At 41.6% G+C, this 22,600-nt stretch overlaps 1 protein-coding gene across 3 annotated transcripts; it reads left to right on the top strand.

Moving 5' to 3' along the window:
- Positions 1-1,039: 1,039 nt before the first annotated feature.
- On the top strand, positions 1,040-12,272 carry ZNF501 (zinc finger protein 501). Of its 3 annotated transcripts, none has more exons than XM_007983898.3 (2): positions 1,040-2,608; positions 8,065-12,272. In XM_007983898.3, the coding sequence occupies exon 2, from the start codon at positions 8,291-8,293 to the stop codon at positions 9,104-9,106; it is 816 nt and encodes a 271-aa protein (XP_007982089.1). In that variant the 5' UTR covers positions 1,040-2,608; positions 8,065-8,290; the 3' UTR covers positions 9,107-12,272. The 3 variants fall into 3 exon arrangements, with proteins under 3 accessions (XP_007982089.1, XP_007982088.1, XP_007982090.1); XM_007983897.3 differs by having other exon boundaries at positions 1,040-2,640; XM_007983899.3 differs by lacking the exon at positions 1,040-2,608 and adding an exon at positions 2,650-5,444.
- Positions 12,273-22,600: the final 10,328 nt, after the last annotated feature.

Here is a 22,600-nt window from a genome sequence, read left to right as displayed (position 1 = left end):
TTTTTCTTCTCAGAATCTCAGACTTTCCTGAGTGTGAGGGTGACAAGTAAGTTGATTATACCTTTTGGCCCCTACTTTCTATATAAGGCAGAAACCTAATCTTGACCGTATGTGGCATTAGTTTCATTTCTTTTATCCACTGGCCACATGAGGGCTAAGGTTATTTTAGTGTTATGGAATGTTTTTGGTGTGCATCCCTACCATCTATTTTACACCTCATTTGAAAGAAGCTCAGCCCAAACTGCTATTAAACTCCAGATTACAGTTTCTAGTAACCTGCTCTACCTAGGGTACCTCACTCCAGACTTAATGTCCTCCACACACTAGAGCCTGCTGATTTGGAGATTCTTTGAAGCCTGATGTTTGGGGAATGAATAATTAGACCTAGGCTCTCTGGCCTGTGAGATGTTAGGGCTGGAGGGAAGAACTTGCTATCTGATTCCAAAGAAGTGCTGAGAATGTGACACCTGGAAAGAGAAACTTTATTGTTACATGGCATGTCAACTGACAATTTTACGAAGGGTCACTTTTTAGCCAAAGATAGTGATGGCCCCAGTCTGTGGCACCACCATTCCTGATTTGTGTCCAATAGGGACTCTATTTTGGGAAAACTGCCAATCTGAAGATTGGAATGGATAATTCTATTTTATTTTATTTCATTTTATTTATTTTATTTTTGAGACAGGGTGTCGCTCTGTAGCCCAGACTGGAGTGCAGTGGCATGATATCGGCTCACTGCAAGCTCCGCCTCCTGGGTTCACGCCATTCTCGGGCCTCAGCCTCCGGAGTTGCTGGTACTATAGGCGCCCCCCACCACATCCGGCTATTTTTTTGGTATTTTTGTAGTAGAGACGGGGTTTCACCATGTTAGCCAGGATGGTCTTGATCTCCTGACCTCGTGATCCAGCTGCCTCAGCCTCCCAAAGTGCTGGGATTACAGGCGTGAGCCACTGCACCTGGCCATTTTTTTTTTTTTTTTTTTTTTTTTTTTTAAGATGGAGTCTGGCTCTGTCACCCAGGCTGGAGTGCGGTGGCATGATCTCGGCTCACTGCATCTCCGCCTCCCAGGTTCAAGCGATTCTCCTACCTCACCCTCTTGAGTAGCTGGGATTACAGGGGCGCACCACCATACCCGGCTATTTTGCGTATTTTTAGTAGAGACGGGGTTTTGCCATGTTGATCAGGCTGGTCTCAAACTCCTGACCTCGTGATCCGTCCTCCATGGCCTCCCAAAGTGCTGGGATTACAGGGATGAGCCACCACGCCTGGCCTGGAATGGATAATTTCTCTGCTGCATCTCATTTACTCAGCAAGTGTTCACTACTATATGCTGCACACTAGGGATATGATGGTATGCACACAGCCCCGTTGTCCTGAGCTTGCAGATCAATAGGAATGCTTGGAAGTGAATAAGGTACTCTCCACTCATGCCTTTATCTCTGGACTTCACCTGTCAAGATGAGCCCATGTGTGCAACTATTTCCTGAGTTAGGGCCAGCAAGATCTGAAGTTTTGTAGAAAGGGATGAGTGTGCTACCTTGAGGCCCTGAAAGGTCACTGAAGCCAAGGCAGAACAATAGGCACTGGAGCTGGGATTTGAGAAGCAGATAATAGTCCTAACATTTACTGAAGATTTTAAAAATACTAGATGTTAGTAATTCACACGTATTAACCTCATTTAATCCTCACAACAACCCTATGGTACCATTATTATACCTGATAAGTGAGGAAGCAGGCACAGAGAGGTAAAATTGCAAAGTTCATACACTGAGAATCAGGGATTTGAGCCCAAAGCAGTGCTTTTTTCTTGTTTCTTTTTTTTTCCTGAGACAGTCTCACTCTGTCACCCAGGCTGGAGTGCAGTGGCTTGATCTCAGCTCACTGCAACCTCCCGCTCCCAGGTTCAAGTGATTCTTGTGCCTCAGCCTCTGGAGTGGCTGGGATTACAGGCGCTCACCATCATACCCGGCTGATTTTTGTATTTTTAGTAGAGACGGGGTTTCTCCATGTTGGGCACGCTGGTCTAGAACTCCTGACTTCAGGTGATCCGCTCGCCTCGGCCTCCCAAAGTGCTGGGATTACAGGCGTGAGCCACCGCGCCTAGCCTGTACAGCTTTTTTTTTTGGCCACCTAAACAAAGATCCTGGGTCAGTAAGGTGTCAGGGGTTTCTGTGAGGAGGTCAATTTTCTTCCAGGTGAGGTTGTGTGTGAGGAAGGTGGAAGCCAGTTTTGTGAAAAGCCTTGAGTATCCCCAGAGGACAGTAACATAGGAAGTTAAATGTGGCGGACTTGCAGGATGAACTGATGCACAGTAAGAGCTCCTTGTGGTCGACCCTTCTGACTTGCATTCTGTTTCCCTGTACTGGTAGACGCACGTCAGGTGGGCTCGCAGGTTGTTTCTGCAGCCGGCTTATCCCGCAGAGCACCGAAACCCGCAACCCGTAGCTGAGTTGGGGGGAGGAACCACAGAGAGGAAGCCGCTCCTGCCTTCCTAGAGAGGAGACGGCAGTGGTTATTGGCCCAGGCGCGGACTGCTGACGTCACATCGGCGGGGCGCGTCTGGGAATTACTCCCTTCCACAGGGCAGCACCCAGGCACCTGTCGCAAGGTTCGTGAGAGGAGCCCCGCGGGAAGTGCATGGTGAGCGGTTTCCGCTGTGGCGGGCTGCTGCGGGTCGATTCCGGCGCCTCCGTCGGGAGGCAGGGCGTCTTCCTTCTGGAGGGCCTTTGGAGCGGAGGCCCGAGGCCTAGGGCAAACTTGCCATGAAGGGAGGAGAGGCTGTTCGAGAGCCCTAGGCTGGGAGTCAGGGGACATGGGTTCGATTTGTACATACTTGAGCAAGTTAGTGAACTTCTGGGCACTTCAGTTTTCTGATTTCCAGAAGTAAATACTATTTCTTGCCTTGCCGTTTTCCAAAGTTGTGCGGGTTGAAATAAGTATATGCAATAATTATCGCCTTCCCTTAATTATTTATTCTTCTCTAACAGCAACAAAATAGGTACTGTATGAAGACATATAGACTCAATACTTTAACGGCAGGCAGTATTTATTGAATGCTTACCAGCTGGCATTCTTCTAAGTAGTTGCCATGTAGTAACCCACTTATTCATTACCACAACCCTATAGAGTGGTTATTGTTATCGTCTCCGTTTAACAATTGAAAAAACTGGAGCAAAAAAGGTTAAGTAACTTGTTCAAAAGTCCTAGCCCCAGAGCCCATGCCGTACTTGTAAGTCTGGTGGAGGAAGACAGAGTGTAATCAGACTAGAAAGTCCTGCAGTGGAAACTTGTAAAATTCTTTGAGATTGTAGACGAGGAAGTGCCTTGAAAAAGTCAAGAAAAAATTCCCACATGAAAGAGGTGTGGAGGTTCACATTTGAGCTAAATATTAAAGGTTGACTGCAAGCTTGAAAATAATTGCTGGCTTATTTGACCAAATGGGAGAAAAAAAGAGAAGTTTGAAAATAAACAGTTTGTTCAGTGTCAGTTAAGAGATGCTAGTAGATTGGGATGTATTAGGAAACCAGGTTCCTGCCTTTGAATACAGTGTTCTTTACATTAGGAGGGGTTCTTGAAACCTTTCCCTTATGAAGGGTCCTTAACTTCTTACAGCAGATACTCCTCACAAAAAGGCAATCCTCTTGTTATTTTCGAGAAGTTCGCCCAATTCTAATTGGAGGATAACTGACAGGAAGTTTCCCTGCTGTTGATTCAGTGTGGGGAAAAGAAAGAAAGATCAGACTGTTACTGTGTCTAAATAGAAAGAAGTAGACATAAGAGACTACATTTTGTTCTGTATTTGAGATGCTGTTAATCTGTGACCTTACCCCCAACCTTGTCCTTGCAAGAGACATGTGCTATGGTGACTCAAGGTTTAACGGATTTTGGGCTGTGCAGGGTGTGCTTTGTTAAACAAGTGCCTGAAGGCAGCTTGCTAGTTAAAAGTCATCACCATTCTCTTAATCTCAAGTACCCAGGGACACGCACACTGCCAAAGGTCACAGGGACCTCTGCCTAGGAAAGCTAGATATTGTCCAAGGTTTCTCCCCATGTGATAGTCTGAAATATGGCCTCGTGGGAAGGGAAAGACCTGATCGTCCCCCAGCCTGACACCCGTGAAGGGTCTGTGCTGAGGAGGACTAGTACAAGAGGAAAGAAGGCCTCTTGGCGGTTGTTGGCAGTTGAGATAGAGAAAAGCATCTGTCTCCTCCCCATCCCTGGGCAATGGAACATCTCGGTATAAAACCCGATTGTATGTTCTGTTTACTGAGAAAGGAGAAAACCGCCTTAGGGCGACAGGCGGGACTTGCTAGTGCAATGCTGCTCTTTATGCACTAAAAAGGTTTATGGAGATGTTTACATATGCATATCAAGGCACAGCACTTTTCCTTAAACTTATTCATGTCACAGAGATCTTTATTCATATGTCTTACTGCTGACTTTCTCCCTACAATGATCCTATTATCCTGCCACTTCCTTTTCTTTAAGATGGTAAAGATAATTATCAATAAATACTAAGGGAACTCAGAGACCGGTGGTGGCCTGGGTCCTCTGTATGCTGAGCGCCGGTCCCCTGGGCCCACTTTTTCTTTCTCTATACTTTGTCTCTGTGTCTCATTTCTTTTCTCAAGTCTCTCATTCCACCTAACGAGAAACACCCACAGGTGTGGAGGGGTAGGCCACCCCTTCATTCAGCCCGTTCTTAACAAGACCCACTCACCTCACTGCTAGCACCTTTAGTACTTTCCAAATAAATGAATAAACAGATTCAATCAAAGATGGACTGGAAGGGCTTGATTTTAGGTTTTTGCTCTTTTCTCATCTATATAGAATCAAAGCATCATAGAATGTTGATGTTAGAAGAAGCTTTAAATATTATCTAGCTTTTCACTTTCATTTAACAAATAAGAAATGGATGAGACTGAGTGACCTGCGTTAGGTCACTGAACAAATTGGTGGCAGAACTGAGACTAGAATCCACACCTCTTGGCTGAGTCCATTACTGGTCCTGCCCTCTGTTGTAGCCCTGCAGCCTTTGACTTTTGAAATAAATGGCTTTTCCAGTAGGCTTAGGGGAGCCATTGGGCTCCACCCTGATCTCCTATAAAGAAATTTTTACCCCCAGATGCTTAGTCCTTAGAATGACCTGCCCTCTTTGTGCGTTGCCACATCACTCTGAAGTGTACCCACCCACTAATTTTTGTCATTGGAGATACTCCTCTAGGATAATAACGATATTCTTTCCTTTAAACTTAAAATGGTCGTTTGGTTAGAGATGGGATGTTCTTGAGTTACCCCAAATCCAGAATATGTAAAAAGTCGGCTGGCAATGTATGGGTGGCTCTTTTTCCTCCCTCAGTACCTCAAATTCCTGCCTTTCCTCAAGAGAAGAGCCCCCAGGAGAAAAGCCAGTATTGCTTGTGTGCCTAACAACCTGTGTCTTGGTAAGTGAACTCTAACTAGAGAGTCCAGGATGGTGGTGGTTGTGAGACTGCCATCAGAAGTGATGGGACCCACCAATGTCCACTATATGTGGACCCAGGAGACTGAAAATGCAGAACCACGCAGAAATGGGTACCATTTTACTCAAATCAGTGAGAGTGGCCCACTGTGAAAAAGGCTATAGAATAATTGGTTAGAGTGCACTAAGTTCTTATCAGAGTACCTGAACTGAAGACTCTACAGTCATCTGGTAGCACATCTTTAAACCACTTACTGAACTGCTAAGTATGATGCCTTAATGATGTAGTGGTTGGATCTAGGAATATGGGTAGTAAATTATTGAAAGACCCATTGCAAATGTGATTAGGTATTTCCTCAGAGAATATGGAATGGGTTTCTGGCCGTGTTTAGAACAAGAGCTTAAGTTACTGCAACTGACACTGTCACTGGCTATCAAAAGGCAACATGGAGCCTGGGTGTCTGTCAAACTCAGTAAAATAATTCTGGGTAAATTGTATTCTTAGGTTATGGGAACTCTGTGAAGAGAATATGACTGTGTCCTGAAGAATTTGGTCTAGTTTAATATGTATGCATAATACATGAACACTTATGTATGTATCTATGTTTATATGCATCAAGAGATACCTAGAAGAAAGTCCATCAACATACTAACTCTATTTTCTGTGGCTGGGTTGCAAGTGATTTCCTCTTTGGAGTAGCTGACCATTTAATAGAATGAACATGCATTCTTTGTATGATAAGATGAAAACCTTTTTATTTTGGAAAAATATGAGTAAAGGAATTAAAAATGTACTTAGAGTTTTGGTTTTACATCTAGTTGCTTAAACCAACTAGAGTTTGTTTTTGTATATAGCGTATGCATGCTGTAAGTTAATACATCAGATAAAGATAGGTTTAGGTAAGATAGTCAACATATTTACCAAACAGTATGGTACAGGCGTTGCCCAAGCAGGTAGTCGTGAACAATTTGTACAGATATACCAGTATGTATCAGTTGACTCTCAGCCCCAGTAGATCCATATGTACCACCAACATGAAGAGATCTCTAAGACACATTTTTTAGGGGGAAATAAAAGCAAATTGCAGAGCAGAACCTGTAGAACTATTTCATTTATGTAAAGAGAATTAAGTGCTGTATGTGTGTAGAAAAATATGAAGAAAAAAGGAATGAAAGAAGATACTCCCAACTTGATAATCAATGAATAGGTTTATTTTGCTAACAAAAATTTTCTTTTAGGGACGGGGTCTTGCTCTGTGTCCTAGGCTGGAGTGCAGTGGCGTGATCATGGCATACTCCAGCCTCAACTTCCTGGGCTCAAGTGATTTTCCCACCTCAGCCTACTGAGTAGCTGGGACTACAGGTGCACATGACCACACCCAGCTAATTGTTTATTTTTTGTAGAGACAGTATCTCACTATGTTGCCCAGGCTGCTTTTAAACTCCTGACCTCAAGTGATCCTCCTGCCTCAGCCTCTCAAAGTGTTGAGATGATAGGTGTGAGCCACCATGCCTGGCCTATCTTATATACTTCTATATTATCTAAATATTTTAAAGTGAGGATATATAGTTGTGTAAATTACATGATTAGAAAACTAAGACAAAAATGGGCCTCAGAAAAAGAATGTGTTAGTGTCTCCAGCACCTACTAGGGAAGAGGTTGCTCTGATGTGCAGCACCTGAATATTCATTCTTTAATTCCGTGTAGCTTATTTAGGGCACCAGGGTTTCAAAATTTGATGATCATTTAGTTATGATCAATTAAATATTTTGTTCTTTCTCCAGTTCGTTTCCCAAAGAGTGCTCTAATGACAATGATTTGGTTCACATACTGTTTTTCTAAAGTCCAGAGAATGTGTTAACCAGCTCTATATTGAGCACAAAAGTTTTTCATTGTAAATAAATAAAGTGACTTTATTTTCTCTCTCGTTCCCCTTATAAATCTGATTAGTATACTTCAGATTCTGAAGTATTTCTCTGGCTACAAAGGTGAGGGCCAGCACCTTGACCATGATGCTGTAGTTAAGTTACTGTCCAATTAAACCTTCTTCTTTAAGGACCACTTCTCTAATTTTCCTGAAACAAAAGAGCAATATCTTACTTTCTTCCAGTAAGCGGGACTCTAGTTTTCAAACCTGTAGGTTTCCAGTTAGACTTAAGGAAAGAACTATAGATGGTGAATGTTGTGGAGAGAAAGAAAGATCCAGTGAGACACCTGTAAAGGTGACTGAATAAGGAAGGACTGGTGAGATAGGCCTAGTGAAAGTTACAGCCTGACTCACATTTGAAGTTTTAGAAGGGAAACTCTTTGATTATCACTAGTCTGCCATGATTATAGGCAACCTAAGGAAATAGAATTATTATTCCTCTGTTTTTTGAGGAGTAGAGACTAAGTGGACAGTAAGTTTCCCTAACACTTACATGTCCAAGTCTAGTATACTTACTCGTTTCATATTTTCCAGTTATTTGTCACTGTGGATGCAAATCTGAATGATCCCAAATTACCTGGGTTAGTTTTTAGTATTTGATTGTTTCAGAATCGATCGTGATACGGAATTTTATAGAATTCCTAATACCTGTCACAACTTAATCTCTCTCTTCAGAGAGGCTGATCATCACGGATTCACTTTTGGAGAAGTTGAGAATGCAGGCTGAACAAGGAAGAGGAAGGGGAATCCTGCAGGGATGAATGAGAGGGGACGGCAATGCATGTGTGATGTGTGTGAGCACACACACACAGTAACCTTTCCTAGAACAGTATTACTCTAATGATAATCATCTGTGAGGAAAAAAAAATTTTGTAAGTATGAATTTGGTGTTACAAGCAGCATGAATTCCAGCCAAATATCACTCAAAATGAAACATCGGAGAGTTCACATGCAGAAGAAACCTTCAAAGTGTAGTGAATGTGGAAAGTTCTTTACTCAGAGATCATCTCTTACCCAGCACCAGAGGATTCACAGAGGAGAGAAGCCCTATGTGTGCAGTGAATGTGGAAGTTGTTTCCGTAAACAGTCAAATCTTACTCAACATCTGAGAATCCATACGGGAGAGAAACCTTTTAAATGTAATGAATGTGAGAAAGCCTTTCAAACAAAAGCAATTCTTGTTCAGCATCTGAGAATTCATACTGGAGAGAAACCCTATAAATGCAATGAATGTGGAAAAGCCTTTTGTCAGAGCCCATCCCTTATTAAACACCAGCGAATTCATACTGGAGAGAAACCGTATAAATGCACAGAATGTGGCAAAGCCTTCAGTCAGAGCGTATGCCTTACTCGTCATCGGAGAAGTCATTCTGGAGATAAACCTTTTAAGTGTAATGAATGTGGGAAAGCCTTTAATCAGAGTGCATGTCTCATGCAGCATCAGAGAATTCATTCAGGAGAGAAACCCTACACATGCATTGAATGTGGTAAAGCCTTCACTCAGAACTCTTCCCTTGTTGAACATGAAAGGACTCACACCGGAGAGAAACTTTATAAGTGTAGTGAGTGTGAAAAAACTTTCCGCAAACAAGCACACCTTAGTGAGCATTACAGAATTCATACTGGAGAAAAACCTTATGAGTGTGTTGGATGTGGGAAATCCTTTAGGCACAGTTCAGCACTTCTTCGACATCAGAGGCTTCATGCTGGAGAGTAAAATCTGAAATGTAATGACTATGGAAAGATTTGTATGAAAGCACCTTTTTTTCTCCTAGATTCCTAGGAATGTAAGACTCAATCTGTAGCTAGTATGAATATTTTGTATTTTGAACAAAAAATGTGTCCTAATGTGTCCTAGTCTGGAGTTTGATGCCTTATCTGCTGCTCAGTGGGTGTAACCTTATCCCTTCTGAGCCTCAGTTTACCCATCCCCCAGTAGAAAAATGGGGATATTTCCTAGGGTTGTCCTGAGAGTAAAATGAGTTCTGCGTGACAGTTAACTGCCATTAATTAGCCATTCTAAAAGTTTATTTACAATATCAAAATCTGACAAGTAAATCAGCATTGTTGTTTGGTTCTCAATGTATTATTTCTTAAGAACATTTTGTAATTGGGCTTTGATTTTGTGATTAATCTACAGATGTCTATTTAAACTCTAATGTCTAGGTTTAAATAGGGTAATACAATCTAAGACTGGTTTGTCTTTGAGAAATTTCAGATTTAATCAGAGAAAAATGTACTGATTGGGATTTGAGTGGACGTTGTGAGGTGTATTTCTGGATACCCTCAAGATCTTCATTTACATTTTGATACTTTCCATTACTAGGTCCAATTGGACTTTAAGCTCTACGTTTCACTTTTCCATTAAATTGAAAGCCTCCCTAACATTAGAATAAAGCCTCATGTTGTGGGACTTCTGTGTGTGTTTAGGGTTGGCAGCAGATGATTAGGAGAAGGCATATGACAGTAGAGAGGACTGGAATATAGAGGAGAATATAAGCATGTAGATGAAGATGTGACTGTATTTGTTTCGAGTTCTAGGAGCACAGCACCAAATGTGGTCTCTTAAGGGAAGATGAGGGTAGAAGATGTTAACATCTCAAGTTCCAGCAGGCGATGCCACTGACTAACAATTAGCCACTTGTCAAAGGAAGGAGAGAACAGTGTCTTGGGGATGCTGATGGGATGGAGTGCCTAATGGCTGTTAAAAGCCATAAAAAAGCAAAGAAATCAAAGGATACTTTTGATAGAGCTTTAGGCTATGCTGAGCTCTTACTGTAAACAAGTACCTCTAATGCTAAAAGCACCCTTGCAAGGAAGGTAGGAGTTACTATACACATCCTAGAATCAAGGAAAAAGAGAAGATGTTTGATTTGCTCAAAGTCAAACAGGTAATGTCAGAATTGAATCTCAAATCTATATCTTACCAAAAGTGTAGTTCTGGTTTATACAATGCCAAAGTCACATACAGGTAATTTCCCACCATTGAACCTTCCTGTTAGTGTAAGATGCCAAGTCTGTGAAAACCATTTTTAAAAAGTAAAGACTTATTTTTTTTCAGCTTAGTGTGTGCTTATTGAAATACATTGATAAAATTAGAGAAACGAAAAAAATTAAAATTGCATGTTTTCAGCAAATAGTCACCTTAGTGTATTTATTCTAGCCTTTCTTTTCTGCATAGCTCTTTTTTCTTCCCTTTTAACAACAATTAGACTTGTACTATATTAGAGTACTATATAGAGTACTATAACCTGCTTTTTTTTTTCTTTGCTCTGTTGCCCAGGCTAGAGTGCAATGACACAATCTCGGCACACTGAAAGCTCCGCCTCCCAGGTTCACGCCATTTTCCGGCCTCAGCCTCCCGAGTAGCTGGGACTACAGGCGCCCGCCACCATGCCCAGCTAATTTTTTGTATTTTTAGTAGAGATGGGGTTTCACCATGGTAGCCGGTATAGTCTCAATCTCCTGACCTTGCGATCCACCTGCCTCGGCCTCCCAAACTGCTGGGATTACAGGCGTGAACCACCGCACCCGGCCACCTGCTTTTTAACATAACAATTTAGCAATATGTTACAGACTTTCTATAAACTTAATGGTTGCCAAATATTTCATTGGTCTGTTCATAATTTTTTGACCTGTTCCCTGTCTGTGTGATATTTATATTAATATTTTTTTCTTAGAGAATCTAATGGTGCCTGTCACGGTATGAGCTCCTGTTAGTAATATTAATTTGGCAGTGAAATATCTTTGTATATAACGTTTTTACCATCTTAAAATTATTTTCTGAGGATTTTCAGAGGGTATAATTTTATTTTTAAAATTTAATTCATCTTTTTGACTTGATAATATAAGCTTATGGCTTAAAATTCTAAAAACATAAAAGGTTGAACAGTGAAAAGTCTTCCACTCAGCCACCTGCTTGTCCCGTCATTCTATCCTAGACAACCAATATTACCCATTTTTTGTTTTTCTTACAAAGATATGAATAAGCAAACATCTTTCTCTCTGTTAAAGACTATTTTTTAGAGCAGTTTTGAATTTACAGTGAAATTGAGTAGAAAGTTCCCATATATCCCCTGCCCCAAGACATGCAAAGCCTGCCTATCCTCCACCAGAGTGGTACAACCTACTTTGACACATCATTATCACCCAAAGTCATAGTTTACATTAGGGTGCACTCTTGGTTTTGTATATTCTATGGATTTTGACAAATATATAATGAGATGCATCCATCATTATAGTTTCTTAAGGAGTTGTTTCACTTCTCTAAAAATTCTGTGTTCTTCCTATTCATCCCTCCCTCCATGGTAATCCTTGGCAACCACTGAATTTTTTTTTTTTTTTTTTTTTTTTTGAGACGGAGTCTTGCTCTGTCACCCAGGCAGAAGTACAGTGGCACGGTTTTGGCTTACTGCAACCTCCATCTCCCAGGTTCAAGTGATTCTCCTGCCTCAGCCTCCCGAGTAACTGGGACTACAAGCGCATGCCACTACAACCAACTACTTTTTTGTATTTTTAGTAGAGATGGGGTTTCACCGTGTTAGCCAGGATGGTCTCAATCTCCTGACCTCGTAATCCACCCACTTTGGCCTCCCAAACCACTGATCTTTTTAACTGTCTCCATACTTTTGCCTTTTCCGGAATGTCATATAGTTGCAACCATTCAGTATGTAGTCTTTTCAGGTTGGCTTTTTTCACTTAGTAGTATGCATTTAAGTTTCTGCCATGTCTTTTCATGGCTGGTCAGCTCATTTCTTTTTAGTGCTGAATAATATTCCGTTTTATGGATGTGCTATATTTACCCATTCATCGACTGAAGAACATCTTGGTTGCTTCCATGCTTTGTCATTTATGAATAAAGCTGCTGTAAATATTTGCTTGAAGTTTGTGTGTGGACATGTGTTTTCAGCTCATTTTAGTAAATTACTAAGGAGTGAAATTGCTGGATTGTATGGTAAGAGTATGTTTAGCTTTTTAAGAAACTGCCAAAATGTCTGCAAAGTGACTGTACCATTTTACATTCCCATCAGTGATGAAGTAGAGTTCCTGTTGCTCCACATCCTTGCCAGCATTTTGTGGTATTAGTGTTTTGGATTTTAACTTTTTTTTTTTTTGAGACTGAGTCTCGTTCTGTTGCCCAGGCTGGAGTGTGGTGGCACGATATCGGCTTACTGCAACTTCCACCTCCCGGGTTGTGATTCTGGTGCCTCAGCCTCCCAAGTAGCCAGGATTACAGGCACCCGCCGCCACACCCAGCTAATTTTTGTATTTTTTGTAGAGGCGGGGTTTTACCATGTTGGCCAGGCTGGTGTCGAACTCCTGACCGCAAGTGATCTGCCTGCCTCAGCCTCCCAAAGTGCTGGGATTACAGGTGTGAGCCACCACACCTGGTCGGATTTTAACTATTCTAATAGGTATGTAGTGGTAATCATTGTTTTAATCTGCAGTTCACCAATAATACATGATTTTAACATCTTTTCATGTGTTTGCCACCTGTATAGCTTTGGTGAGGTATCTGTTAGAGGTTTTGCCCATTTTTAATCAGATTGCTCATTTTCTTATTGTTGAATTTTAAGTGTTCCTTGTATGTTTTGTATAACAGACTTTTATCAGATAGATCTTTTGCAAATATTTTCCTCCCAGTCTGTGGCTTATTTTCTCAATCCTTGATTCCCTGTTTTTACTTTTTTTTTCTTTTTTCTTTTTTAAAAGAAATGGTAGCATAATATACGCAGTTGTCCTTTTTTATTTAACTAATCCATCTCACAGATTGTTCTGTATCAGTAAATAAAGATCTTTCCCCCACCCTTGCCCAATGTGTCATTGTCTTAATAGACCATTATTAGTTCCCTATTGGTGGACATTTAATAGCTTTTATTTTTCTGTTGTAAGCAAAACTGCGTATGTAGCATCCTTGTCTTTAGGCACATGTGCAAGATATTTATAAGATAATTCCAGGTTGGGCACGGTGGCTCACGCCTGTAATCCCAGCACTTCGGGAGGCCGAGATGGGTGGATCATTTGAGGTCAGGAGTTCGAGACCAGCCTGGTCAACACAGTGAAACCCCACCTCTACTAAAAGTACAAAAATAATTAGCCAGCATGGTGGAGGGCACCTGTAGTTCCAGCTACTCAGGAGGCTGAGGCAGGAGAAATTGCTTGAACCTGGGAATTGAAGGTTGCAATGAGCTGAGATTGTGCCACTGCACTCCAGCCTGGGCGACAGAGCAAGACTGTGTCTCAAAAAAAAAAAAAAAAAGAAAAAATTAGAAGGAGGAGAAGTATGTGCCTTGGTAGCTTTGATAGAGATTGTGACCTCCCAGATGTTTAGTTATTCCTGCCACTAACAATGGATGAGAGGTATGCTCAGTAAAGCAAATAAACAATTGCTCAACAATTCTTTGGTACCAAAAAATTTTTTTTGAATTTCTAACTCACCCCACATTGTTGACAGAATTTCCATCTGTTAGCTAGGAGACTGAGGAAGGAGGATCAAGTGAGCCCAGGCATTTGAGACCAACCTCAGCAACATAGCAAGACCTCAAAAAACAAACAAAAACAAAAGCCTGTTTACCCTGATGTGATGCATTTTATGCCTGTATCAAAATATTTCATTTATTCCATACATATATACACCTACTATGTGCCCACAAAAATTGAAAAATAAAAATAAAAAAATTTCCAACTGTTATTTGAGTAACCAGCATAACACACTTGAATCCATTTGCAATGTAGTTGTCACGTTCATAGTGATTCTGCATAGGATCAAGCATTTTACACCCTGTGTGTTATATTACAGTCGTGCTCAAGCCTGTATATACTGAAATAATATATCATTTTTATTATAAATTACATTATTTTTAGGACTTTTTCTATATTAAGCTAGGTGATTTATTGATTTTTAGAAATGTATATATGTAGGTAGTTTATATTTCCTAGGATTTTCATTTTAGGGTGGTAAAGGTGGTATTATAAAAATATCTGTGTAGGCTGGCGGCAGTGGTGCACACCTGTAATTCCAGTGTTTGGCTGGCTAAGGCAGGAGGATCACTTGGGTGCAGGAGTTCAAGGCTGCAGTGAGCTGTGATCTTGCCACCACACTAGAGTCTGGGTGACGGTGAGACTCTGTCTCAGAAAAACTCTGTAGGGCATTGGGTTTGATGGGGGCTTAGTGAAAGCTTCATGGCATATATTAGAGAATGCAGAAAATGTGCTATAATGAGACTAGAGTTTGAGCCCTAGAAGTATGGCCTTAGCTAAAGTTCTGAACATTGCCCCCTTTTATTTGTAAAATGGAAATGAGATGCTATTAATAATACTCCAGGACTTCTGTAAAAAAGAAATACACAATAACATTTGAGATGAATCCTAGATGTATGCATAAAACCCAAAACCATAAAGCTTCTAGATGAAAGTTTAGAACATTATTTTTGCAAACATTAGGTAGGCAAAGATTTGTTGGACAGGAGAAAACATTAGCCATAAAATAAAAAATATAATTTCATAAAATCAATAAATTAAAAATGAAGAATATTCTGTCACTAAGAGAAACCTTTAAGAAAACAGACAAGCCACAGGCTGGGGAAATTTTTTTTTTTTTTCTGAGACAGAGTCTCGCTCTGTTGCCCAGGCTGGGGTGCAGTGGCCAATCTTGGCTCCCTGCAAGCTCCAACTCCCGGGTTCACGCCATTCTCCTGCCTCAGCCTCCCGAGTAGCTGGAACTATAGGCACCCGCCACCACGCCTGGCTAATTTTTTGTACTTTTAGTAGAGACGGGGTTTCACCCTGTTAGCCAGGATGGTCTCGATCTCCTGACCTCGTGATTCGCCTGCCTCGGCCTCCCAAAGTGCTGGGATTACAGGTGTGAGCCACTGTGTCCAGCTGGGGAAAATATTTATAACAGATATGTTAACAAGGGATTTGTACCCATGATTTATAAACAGCTCCTATTAAGGAGAAATAAAAATATAAACAACCCAATTAAAAATGGGCAAAGGAAGAGACATTTAAACAAAGATATACAACTAGCCATTCATACATAAATAAGATGCTCAGTGGTCTGTAATGGTTAATTTTATGTATCAAGTTGACTGAGTAAGCTATGGTACCCAGATGTTTGGTCAAACATCAGTCTAGATGTTGATTTTTAGATGTGACTAACATTTAAATCAGTAGGCTTTGAGTAAAGCAGATTACCTTCTACAATATGGGTGGGCCTTAGCCAATCAGCTAAAAGCCTTAAGGGAGAAAGACTGACATCCCCTGAAGAAGAAAGGATTCTGTCTCCAGACTGCCTTGGGACTTGAGCTGCAATAACTCTTCCCTGGGCCAGCAGCCTGCTGGCCTGCCCTGCAGAATTTGGACTTGCCATCCACCAGCCCACACAAGCATGTAACCAATTCCTTAAAATAAAATCAATCTGTATCATTCTCTCTCTTTCCACCCCCATCTATGGGTTCTGTTTCTGTGGAGAACCATGCATGATAATATAACATCTTTAGTCATCAGAGATAAGCAAATTAAAATAAGATACCATTTCTTACATTCTTAAATCCCTAAAACAAAGACTAACAACCCCAAATGTTGGTGAATTTGTGTGGCAACTGGAACTCTCAAACATTATTGATGGGAGTTAAAATGATATACTCATTTTGGCCGGGCACGATGGTTCATGCCTGTAATCCCAACACTTCGGGGGGCCAAGGCAGGCGGATCACTTGAGGCCAGGAGTTTGAACCAGCATGGCCAACATGGTAAAACCCTATTTCTACCAAAAATACCAAAATTAGCTGGGCGTGGTGGCACACAGCTGTAATCCCAGCTACTTGGGAGGCTGAGGCAGGAGAATCGCTTGAACCTGGGAGGCAGAGGCTGCAGTTAGCTGAGATGGCGCCACTGCACTCCAGCCTGGGTGACAGAGCAAGACCCTGTCTCAAGTAAATAAATAGTAAAAATAAATAAATAAATAAAATGGTATTATCATTTTGGAGAACTATTTGGTAGTTTCTTAAAATGGTAAACATACATTTAGCCTATGATCCAGCAGTTCTAGTCTTTATTAACCCAAGAGTAATAACAACCTGTTCACAATAAACTTTTAGAAGAATGTATATAGCAGCCTTATTCTAATAGTGAAAAACTGGAAACAACCCACATGTCTATCAACAGGTGAATAAAGAAATTATGCATGGCTGGGTGTGGTGGCTCACACCTGTAATACCAGCACTTTGGGAGGCCGAGGCGGGTGGATCACCCGAGGTCAGGAGTTCGAGACCAGCCTGACCAATGTGGTGAAACCTTGTCTCTACGAAAAATCCAAAAATTAGCCGGGTGTAGTGGTGCGTGTGCCTGTAGTCTCAGCTACTCGGGAGGCTGAGACAGGAGAATTGCTTGAACCTCGGAGGTGGAGGTTGCAGTGAGCAGAGATCATGTCACTGCACTCCAGCCTGGGCAACAGCGAGACTCCATCTCAAAAAGAAAAAAAAAAGAAAAAAAGAAATTATGCTATATTCATATAATGACGTATTACACAGCAATCAATAAATAAATTACCAACACACATTCAGCATGGGAACTCTCTGGGACGATTGAAATGTTCTATAGTTTCTTGTTTGTGTGGTGACTACACAGGTAAACACAGTGGTCAAAACTTACCAAACTGAACATCAAAGATATGTATGTTAATTATATCACTATAATTCACATGCAATAATTTATATTATGCCTCACCATGAACATTTTCTAAGGATTAAATGAGTTTAAATATATTCTTATAGATTTAAAAGGCTGTGATAGTAAGTATTGGAACTTGAAATCTCACAACTTATTCACATATGGAGCCTCCACTTGGAGAGTAATAATTTTAATACACTGATGGCAGAAAGCAAAATGAATGGTACAATTTCTTTGGAAAAGATTGGCAGTTTTTCAAAAGATGATATACCTGCAATACAATCCAATATTCAACTCCTAGGCATTTACCCAAAAGAAATGAAAACATGTTCAGAAAAAGACTTGCATGTGAATGTTCATAGCAAATTTATTTGTTATAGCCAGAAAATGGAACCAGTCCAAATGTCTGTCAGTTGTTGTAGAGCCTCTCACTGTATGGGAGTGGCTACTAAAGAAAGCTAGAACTTGGGCTGAAGATTTGCCAGGTCAGTAAAATAGGATGATATTTGGAAAGAGAAAGGTAAAAGTTGCAAGGCCAGACAGGGAACATGTTCAGTTGCAAAAGAGGCACAGTGGTAACTAGATACATGAGGTGACAGGGAGAAGTCAAGACACCAAGCTTATAACCCTGAAGCTGGGATTCCTCAAATCCTTTACCTGCCCCAAAGCCCAGGCTCTAGCTCCCTTGTTGCCCTGCCCATCACCATTTCCATTCTGCCAAGTCCAACTTTGTTGCTCATGGGGTTACAGAGAATCTCCTCTGAGAGGCAGACAGTCCTGCTGCATTTGTGCCAGAGACTCAGGTTGACTTGATGACTCAGGGAGAAGCAAGGGCAAAGGGAAAACTGATGCCATGCCACCATCTGCACAGGGTGTGAGGGGAAAAGTGGACTGGTCCAGCTGGATTGGTGCAGAATGGAGAAGGTTGGTAAGGATTGAGAGTCTCAGAGCAACTGGGAAGATGGTTTGCATTCTAGGACCCTACACTGCGGGTTGAGAAGGATCTAGGCTCTGGAGAAAATGGAGGCTATGATCAACCAAGTAGCAAGAAAAGTTATGGCTAGGCATGGGAGAATTTGGGGAAACAATGATTAAAAATATAAAGTTCAGGGTTTCATCCTGTAGCTAAAGAACCTAATCAGCTGTCCCCCAACAGCTCCAGGGACCAGGCTTGTCTTAGCCATTGCCACTCTCTAAGATAACATTCAAATTGATTATACTAAATGGTCCCTCCTACCCCAGCTTCTAGAACCATATATGCCTAAGTCATATTAAACCTAGAGCTGCCATTAGCCTAAGAATGACTGTGGGGCCAATGGGGAGGGTTCCTAACCTCAAACCTGGACAGATGCCTTCTGTCTGCCCTTTCTCCTCCCTGAAAGACTCCATGCATGATCTGGGAGAAGCCATAGGTTGGTGAAAGTAGGTGTCAGTTGAAAGATAGTTTCTATAGCAGAGTTTATTGCTTTCTGCGGGAGAGAGCAGGCCCAGGACTGGTGAAAGGGCCATAGAAACAGGAGCCTGGAAACTCAGACATGCGTCTTCCTTCCCAATGTGACTGTCTGGCCCTGGTTGTCTTGAGCCATCCAGCCAGATACGACTGTATGTTGTGCTGTTTTGTGTCAAACATCAGAACATCCCTGACCTTTACAAAGTGGGAGGGAATCCCTTGTGGGCTACAGGACTCCTAACGATAAAAAAAAACAAAAACAAAACAAAACAAACAAACAAACAAACAAAACTCCCAGTAATACCTAGAACTGTACTAACACAGTAGCTGCTGCCCATTTGTGGCTATTTAAACTTAAATTAATTAAGTAGAAGGAAAAATTCAGTTCCTTGGTTACTCTAGCCACATTTAAAGTGCTTAATAACCATAGGTGGCTGGGGCTATTAACATTCCATTATTGCAGAATGTTCTATTGGACAACACTTGGACTTGATGTTTGGAATTCCCAGACAGTAAATTTCAACATATTCTTTGGAGGCTGGTATAGATTTTTCAACCTTTTGACAAAGTAAGTACAATAAACTACCACCTGTCAAAATCATTATTTCATAAAAGAAAGTATATTTTAACTTCAAAGAAACAAGAAAGATATAATCTCAGAATAAAGGACTCATTCTGAAGAGAGGATAATCTGACATCTTTACACTGACCCTTTTGCCCCCAGACAAGCCCTGGAGTCTGTATTGGCATTCATGTGCCATTGCCATACCCTAGGATTTTGGCCTTTTTAGTACTGGACATTGGTTGCCCTTGTGCCCTATCCTTGAAAAGGACATCAGGAAGGCCCTAGCAGGATCTTTGTGGCCTTTGGAAGTGAGGTGTCCTTCTCAGTGCATATCAGTAGGTCATGATGTCAGTATGACTTTTTTTTTTTTGAGACGGACTCTTGCTCTTGTTGCCCAGGTTGGAGTGCAATGGCTCACCACAAACTCTGCCTCCCAGGTTCAAGCAATTCTCCTGCCTCAGCCTCCCAAGTAGCTGGGATTACAGGCATGCACCACCACGCCCAGCTAATTTTGTATTTTTAGTAAAGACAGGGTTTCTCCATGTTGGTCAGGCTGGTCTCAAGCTCCTGACCTCAGGTGATCCACCTGCCTCGGCCTCCCAAAGGGCTGGGATTACAGGCCTAAGCCTGGCATCAGTATGACTTATTACTGGTAATATTAACTTTGATCATGCAGTTAAGGTGACATTTGCCTAGTTTCTCCACTGTAATGTTACTAGTTTATTTATTTATTTTTTTGAGACGGAGTCTCGCTCTGTTGCCCAGGCTGGAGGGCAGTGGCCCAATCTCAGCTTACTGCAAGCTCCGACTCCCAGGTTCATGCCATTCTCCTGCCTCAGCCTCCTGAGTAGCTGGGACTACAGGCGCCCGCCACCACACCCGGCTAATTTTTTGTATTTTTAGTAGAGACGGGGTTTCACCATTCACAGGATGGTTTCGATCTCCTGACTTTGTGACCTGCCCGCCTTGGCCTCCCAAAGTGCTGGGATTACAGGCATGAGCCACCGCGCCTGGCCACTAGTTTTTCTTTTGTAGTTAGTGTCTTGTGGGGAGATACTTTGAGACTATGCAAATATTCTGTTTTTGAGCATAATTTTGGCCACTGATTTTGGCATCCTTTGATGAATCTTGCCAACAGCACTTGTGTATTAGTTTCCTATGGCTGCTATAAAAAATTATCACAAACTTGGTGGCTTAGAACAACAGAAATTGATTCTCTCAGAATTCTGGAAGCCAGAAGTTTCAAATCAGCTACTATGCTGAAATCAGAGTGTTGGCAGGGCCATGTTCTCTCGAAAGGCTTTAGGGGGCAATCCACTGCTTGTCTCTTCCGGCTTCTGGTGCAGCCAGTATTCCTCAGCTTATAGCCACATCACTCCAGTCTCTGCCTCCATCTTCACATTTCCTGCTGTGTCTAATCTCCCTCTATCCGTCTTTTATAAGGAAAGGTGTGAGTGTAATGGCATTTAGGATCCACTTATATAATCCAGGATCATCCACTTATCTCAAGATCGTTAATTTAATCACATTTGCAAAAAACTACCACATAAGGTACCATTCACAAGTTCCAGGATCAGTACCTGTTGTCTTTAGAGACCATCATTCAGTCCACTAAATTTTTTTTACTGTAGAATTTGCCAAATGCTAAGTTTCTATTTCCATAATTCCTCCTAACTTTATTAAAATTCTACTATAAGGAAGACCTAGCCCTTCTCATGTGTTAAAAAAAATATATATTATTCATATCAATAAGAATTTTATGAGTTGTAATCTACTATCATTAATTTCTTGTTCAAATTGCCCCAGATTTGGCCATTGGTAACTCCTGCTAGTTGGCTCCTATATCCTTTTGACATGCCTTCATCATTTTAATTTTTTTGAGACAGGATTTCATTCTGTCTCCCAGACTGGAGTGCAGTGTTGTGATCACGGCTCACTACAGCCTCAACCTCCTGGGATCAAGCAATCCTCCCACCTCAGCCTCCCAAGTTGGTGGGACTACAGGTGTGCACCACCAGACACTGCTAATTTTTGTACTTTTTTTGTAGAGATAGGGTTTTGCCATGTTGCCCAAGCTGGTCTTGACCCCCTGGGCTCAAGTGATCCAACTGCCTTGGCCTCCCAAATTGCTGGGATTATAGGCGTAAGCCACCTCTCCCAGCCATTCATCATTTTTTAAACACCTACTTATTTTTTGGCACAAGATGTTCCAGGATCAGCTTTTACTATCCCCACTTTAGCCCCAAAATCAACTATTTCTCCAAGGAGCCCTAGTTTCTTTTTAGGAGAATGATCTTTAGAAACTCTCCAAGCAATGCTGCCACCATCAGTGTTACAAACTTCAGGGAGCTCATCTCTCTCCTATCCAATTTCAACCTCAACCTAGGAGCTTGGTACTACCGTTAATTTCCAAAGACCAGCTAAATCTTGACTGACACATTTGATAAGGTTTTACCAGTTTGGGGGCCACAAAAAAAGGGAAATACTGTACACTAACATGGCCAGTTCTATTGGGATTTCCTAAAGTTGCCTCCCTGCCTAGCCTTTGGCTTACCTGCCTCATGCTTAGCAAAGAGCATCTTTCCTCTTAAAAGTGAGAGTCTCCTAGGTTGTAGGGCAGTGGTTCACACCCTTGGCTGAAATTTGAAATCACTGGAAGCTTTCAGAACTACTGGTTCCACCACCAGAGATTCCGATTTAATTAATGTAGGTGTGGTTTGGGTATGAGTGGCTCTGTTTCTCATCCCTAAGTTATACATGAGAATCACATAGGGAGTTTTATAAAAAAGAATTGGATGTCCAACTATTAGGTTAAAGGTTGAAAAGAAACTTTATAATGAGCAGTTCAAGCTTGTCTTAATCCATTTTTTGTTACTTAGAATACCTGAAACTGGGTAATTTATTTTAAAAGAGAAATTTATTTATTTTTGAGACAGGATTTTGCTCTGTTGCCCAGGCTGGAGTTCATTGGTGCAAACATGGCTCACTGCAGCCTTGACCTCCTGGACTCAAGTGATCCTTCCACTTCAGCCTCCCAAGTAGCTGGGACCACAGGCGCACATCACCATGCCTAGCTAATGCTTTCATTTTTGTAGAGATAGGGTCTCGTCATGTTGCCCAGGCTGGTCTCAAAACTCCTGGATCAAGCAATTCTCCTGCCTCGGCTCCACAAAGTGCTAGTATTGCAGGTGTGAGCCACCACACCTGGTCTGAGGGATTTACTTCTTATAGTTTTGGATGCTAAGAAGTCCAAGGTAGAGGGGCCACATCTGGTGAGGGTCTTCTTGCTGGTGGAGACTCTGGAGTCCTGATGCAGTGTATCATATGGTGAGGGGACTGATTATGCTAGTTCAGGTCTCTCTTCCTTTTCTTATAAAGCCACTAGCCCCCTCCCATGATAGCCCACTAATCCATGAACCTATTAATCCACTAATGCATGAATGAATTAATCAATTCATGAGGGCAGAGTCCTCATGACCTAATCACCTCTTAAAGGCCACACTGGGGATTAACTTTCAACATGA

Source organism: Chlorocebus sabaeus, chromosome 22, assembly GCF_047675955.1.
Source record: "Chlorocebus sabaeus isolate Y175 chromosome 22, mChlSab1.0.hap1, whole genome shotgun sequence".
Taxonomy (NCBI): Eukaryota; Metazoa; Chordata; class Mammalia; order Primates; family Cercopithecidae; genus Chlorocebus; species Chlorocebus sabaeus.
Note: the sequence above shows the minus strand (reverse complement) of the source record. Positions and strands in the feature narration are given on the sequence as shown.

Bases quoted from the DNA above. Each gene is read 5' to 3' on its own strand.
- ZNF501 (XM_007983898.3), top strand. From the start codon at position 8,291: ATGAATTCCAGCCAAATATCACTCAAAATGAAACATCGGAGAGTTCAC.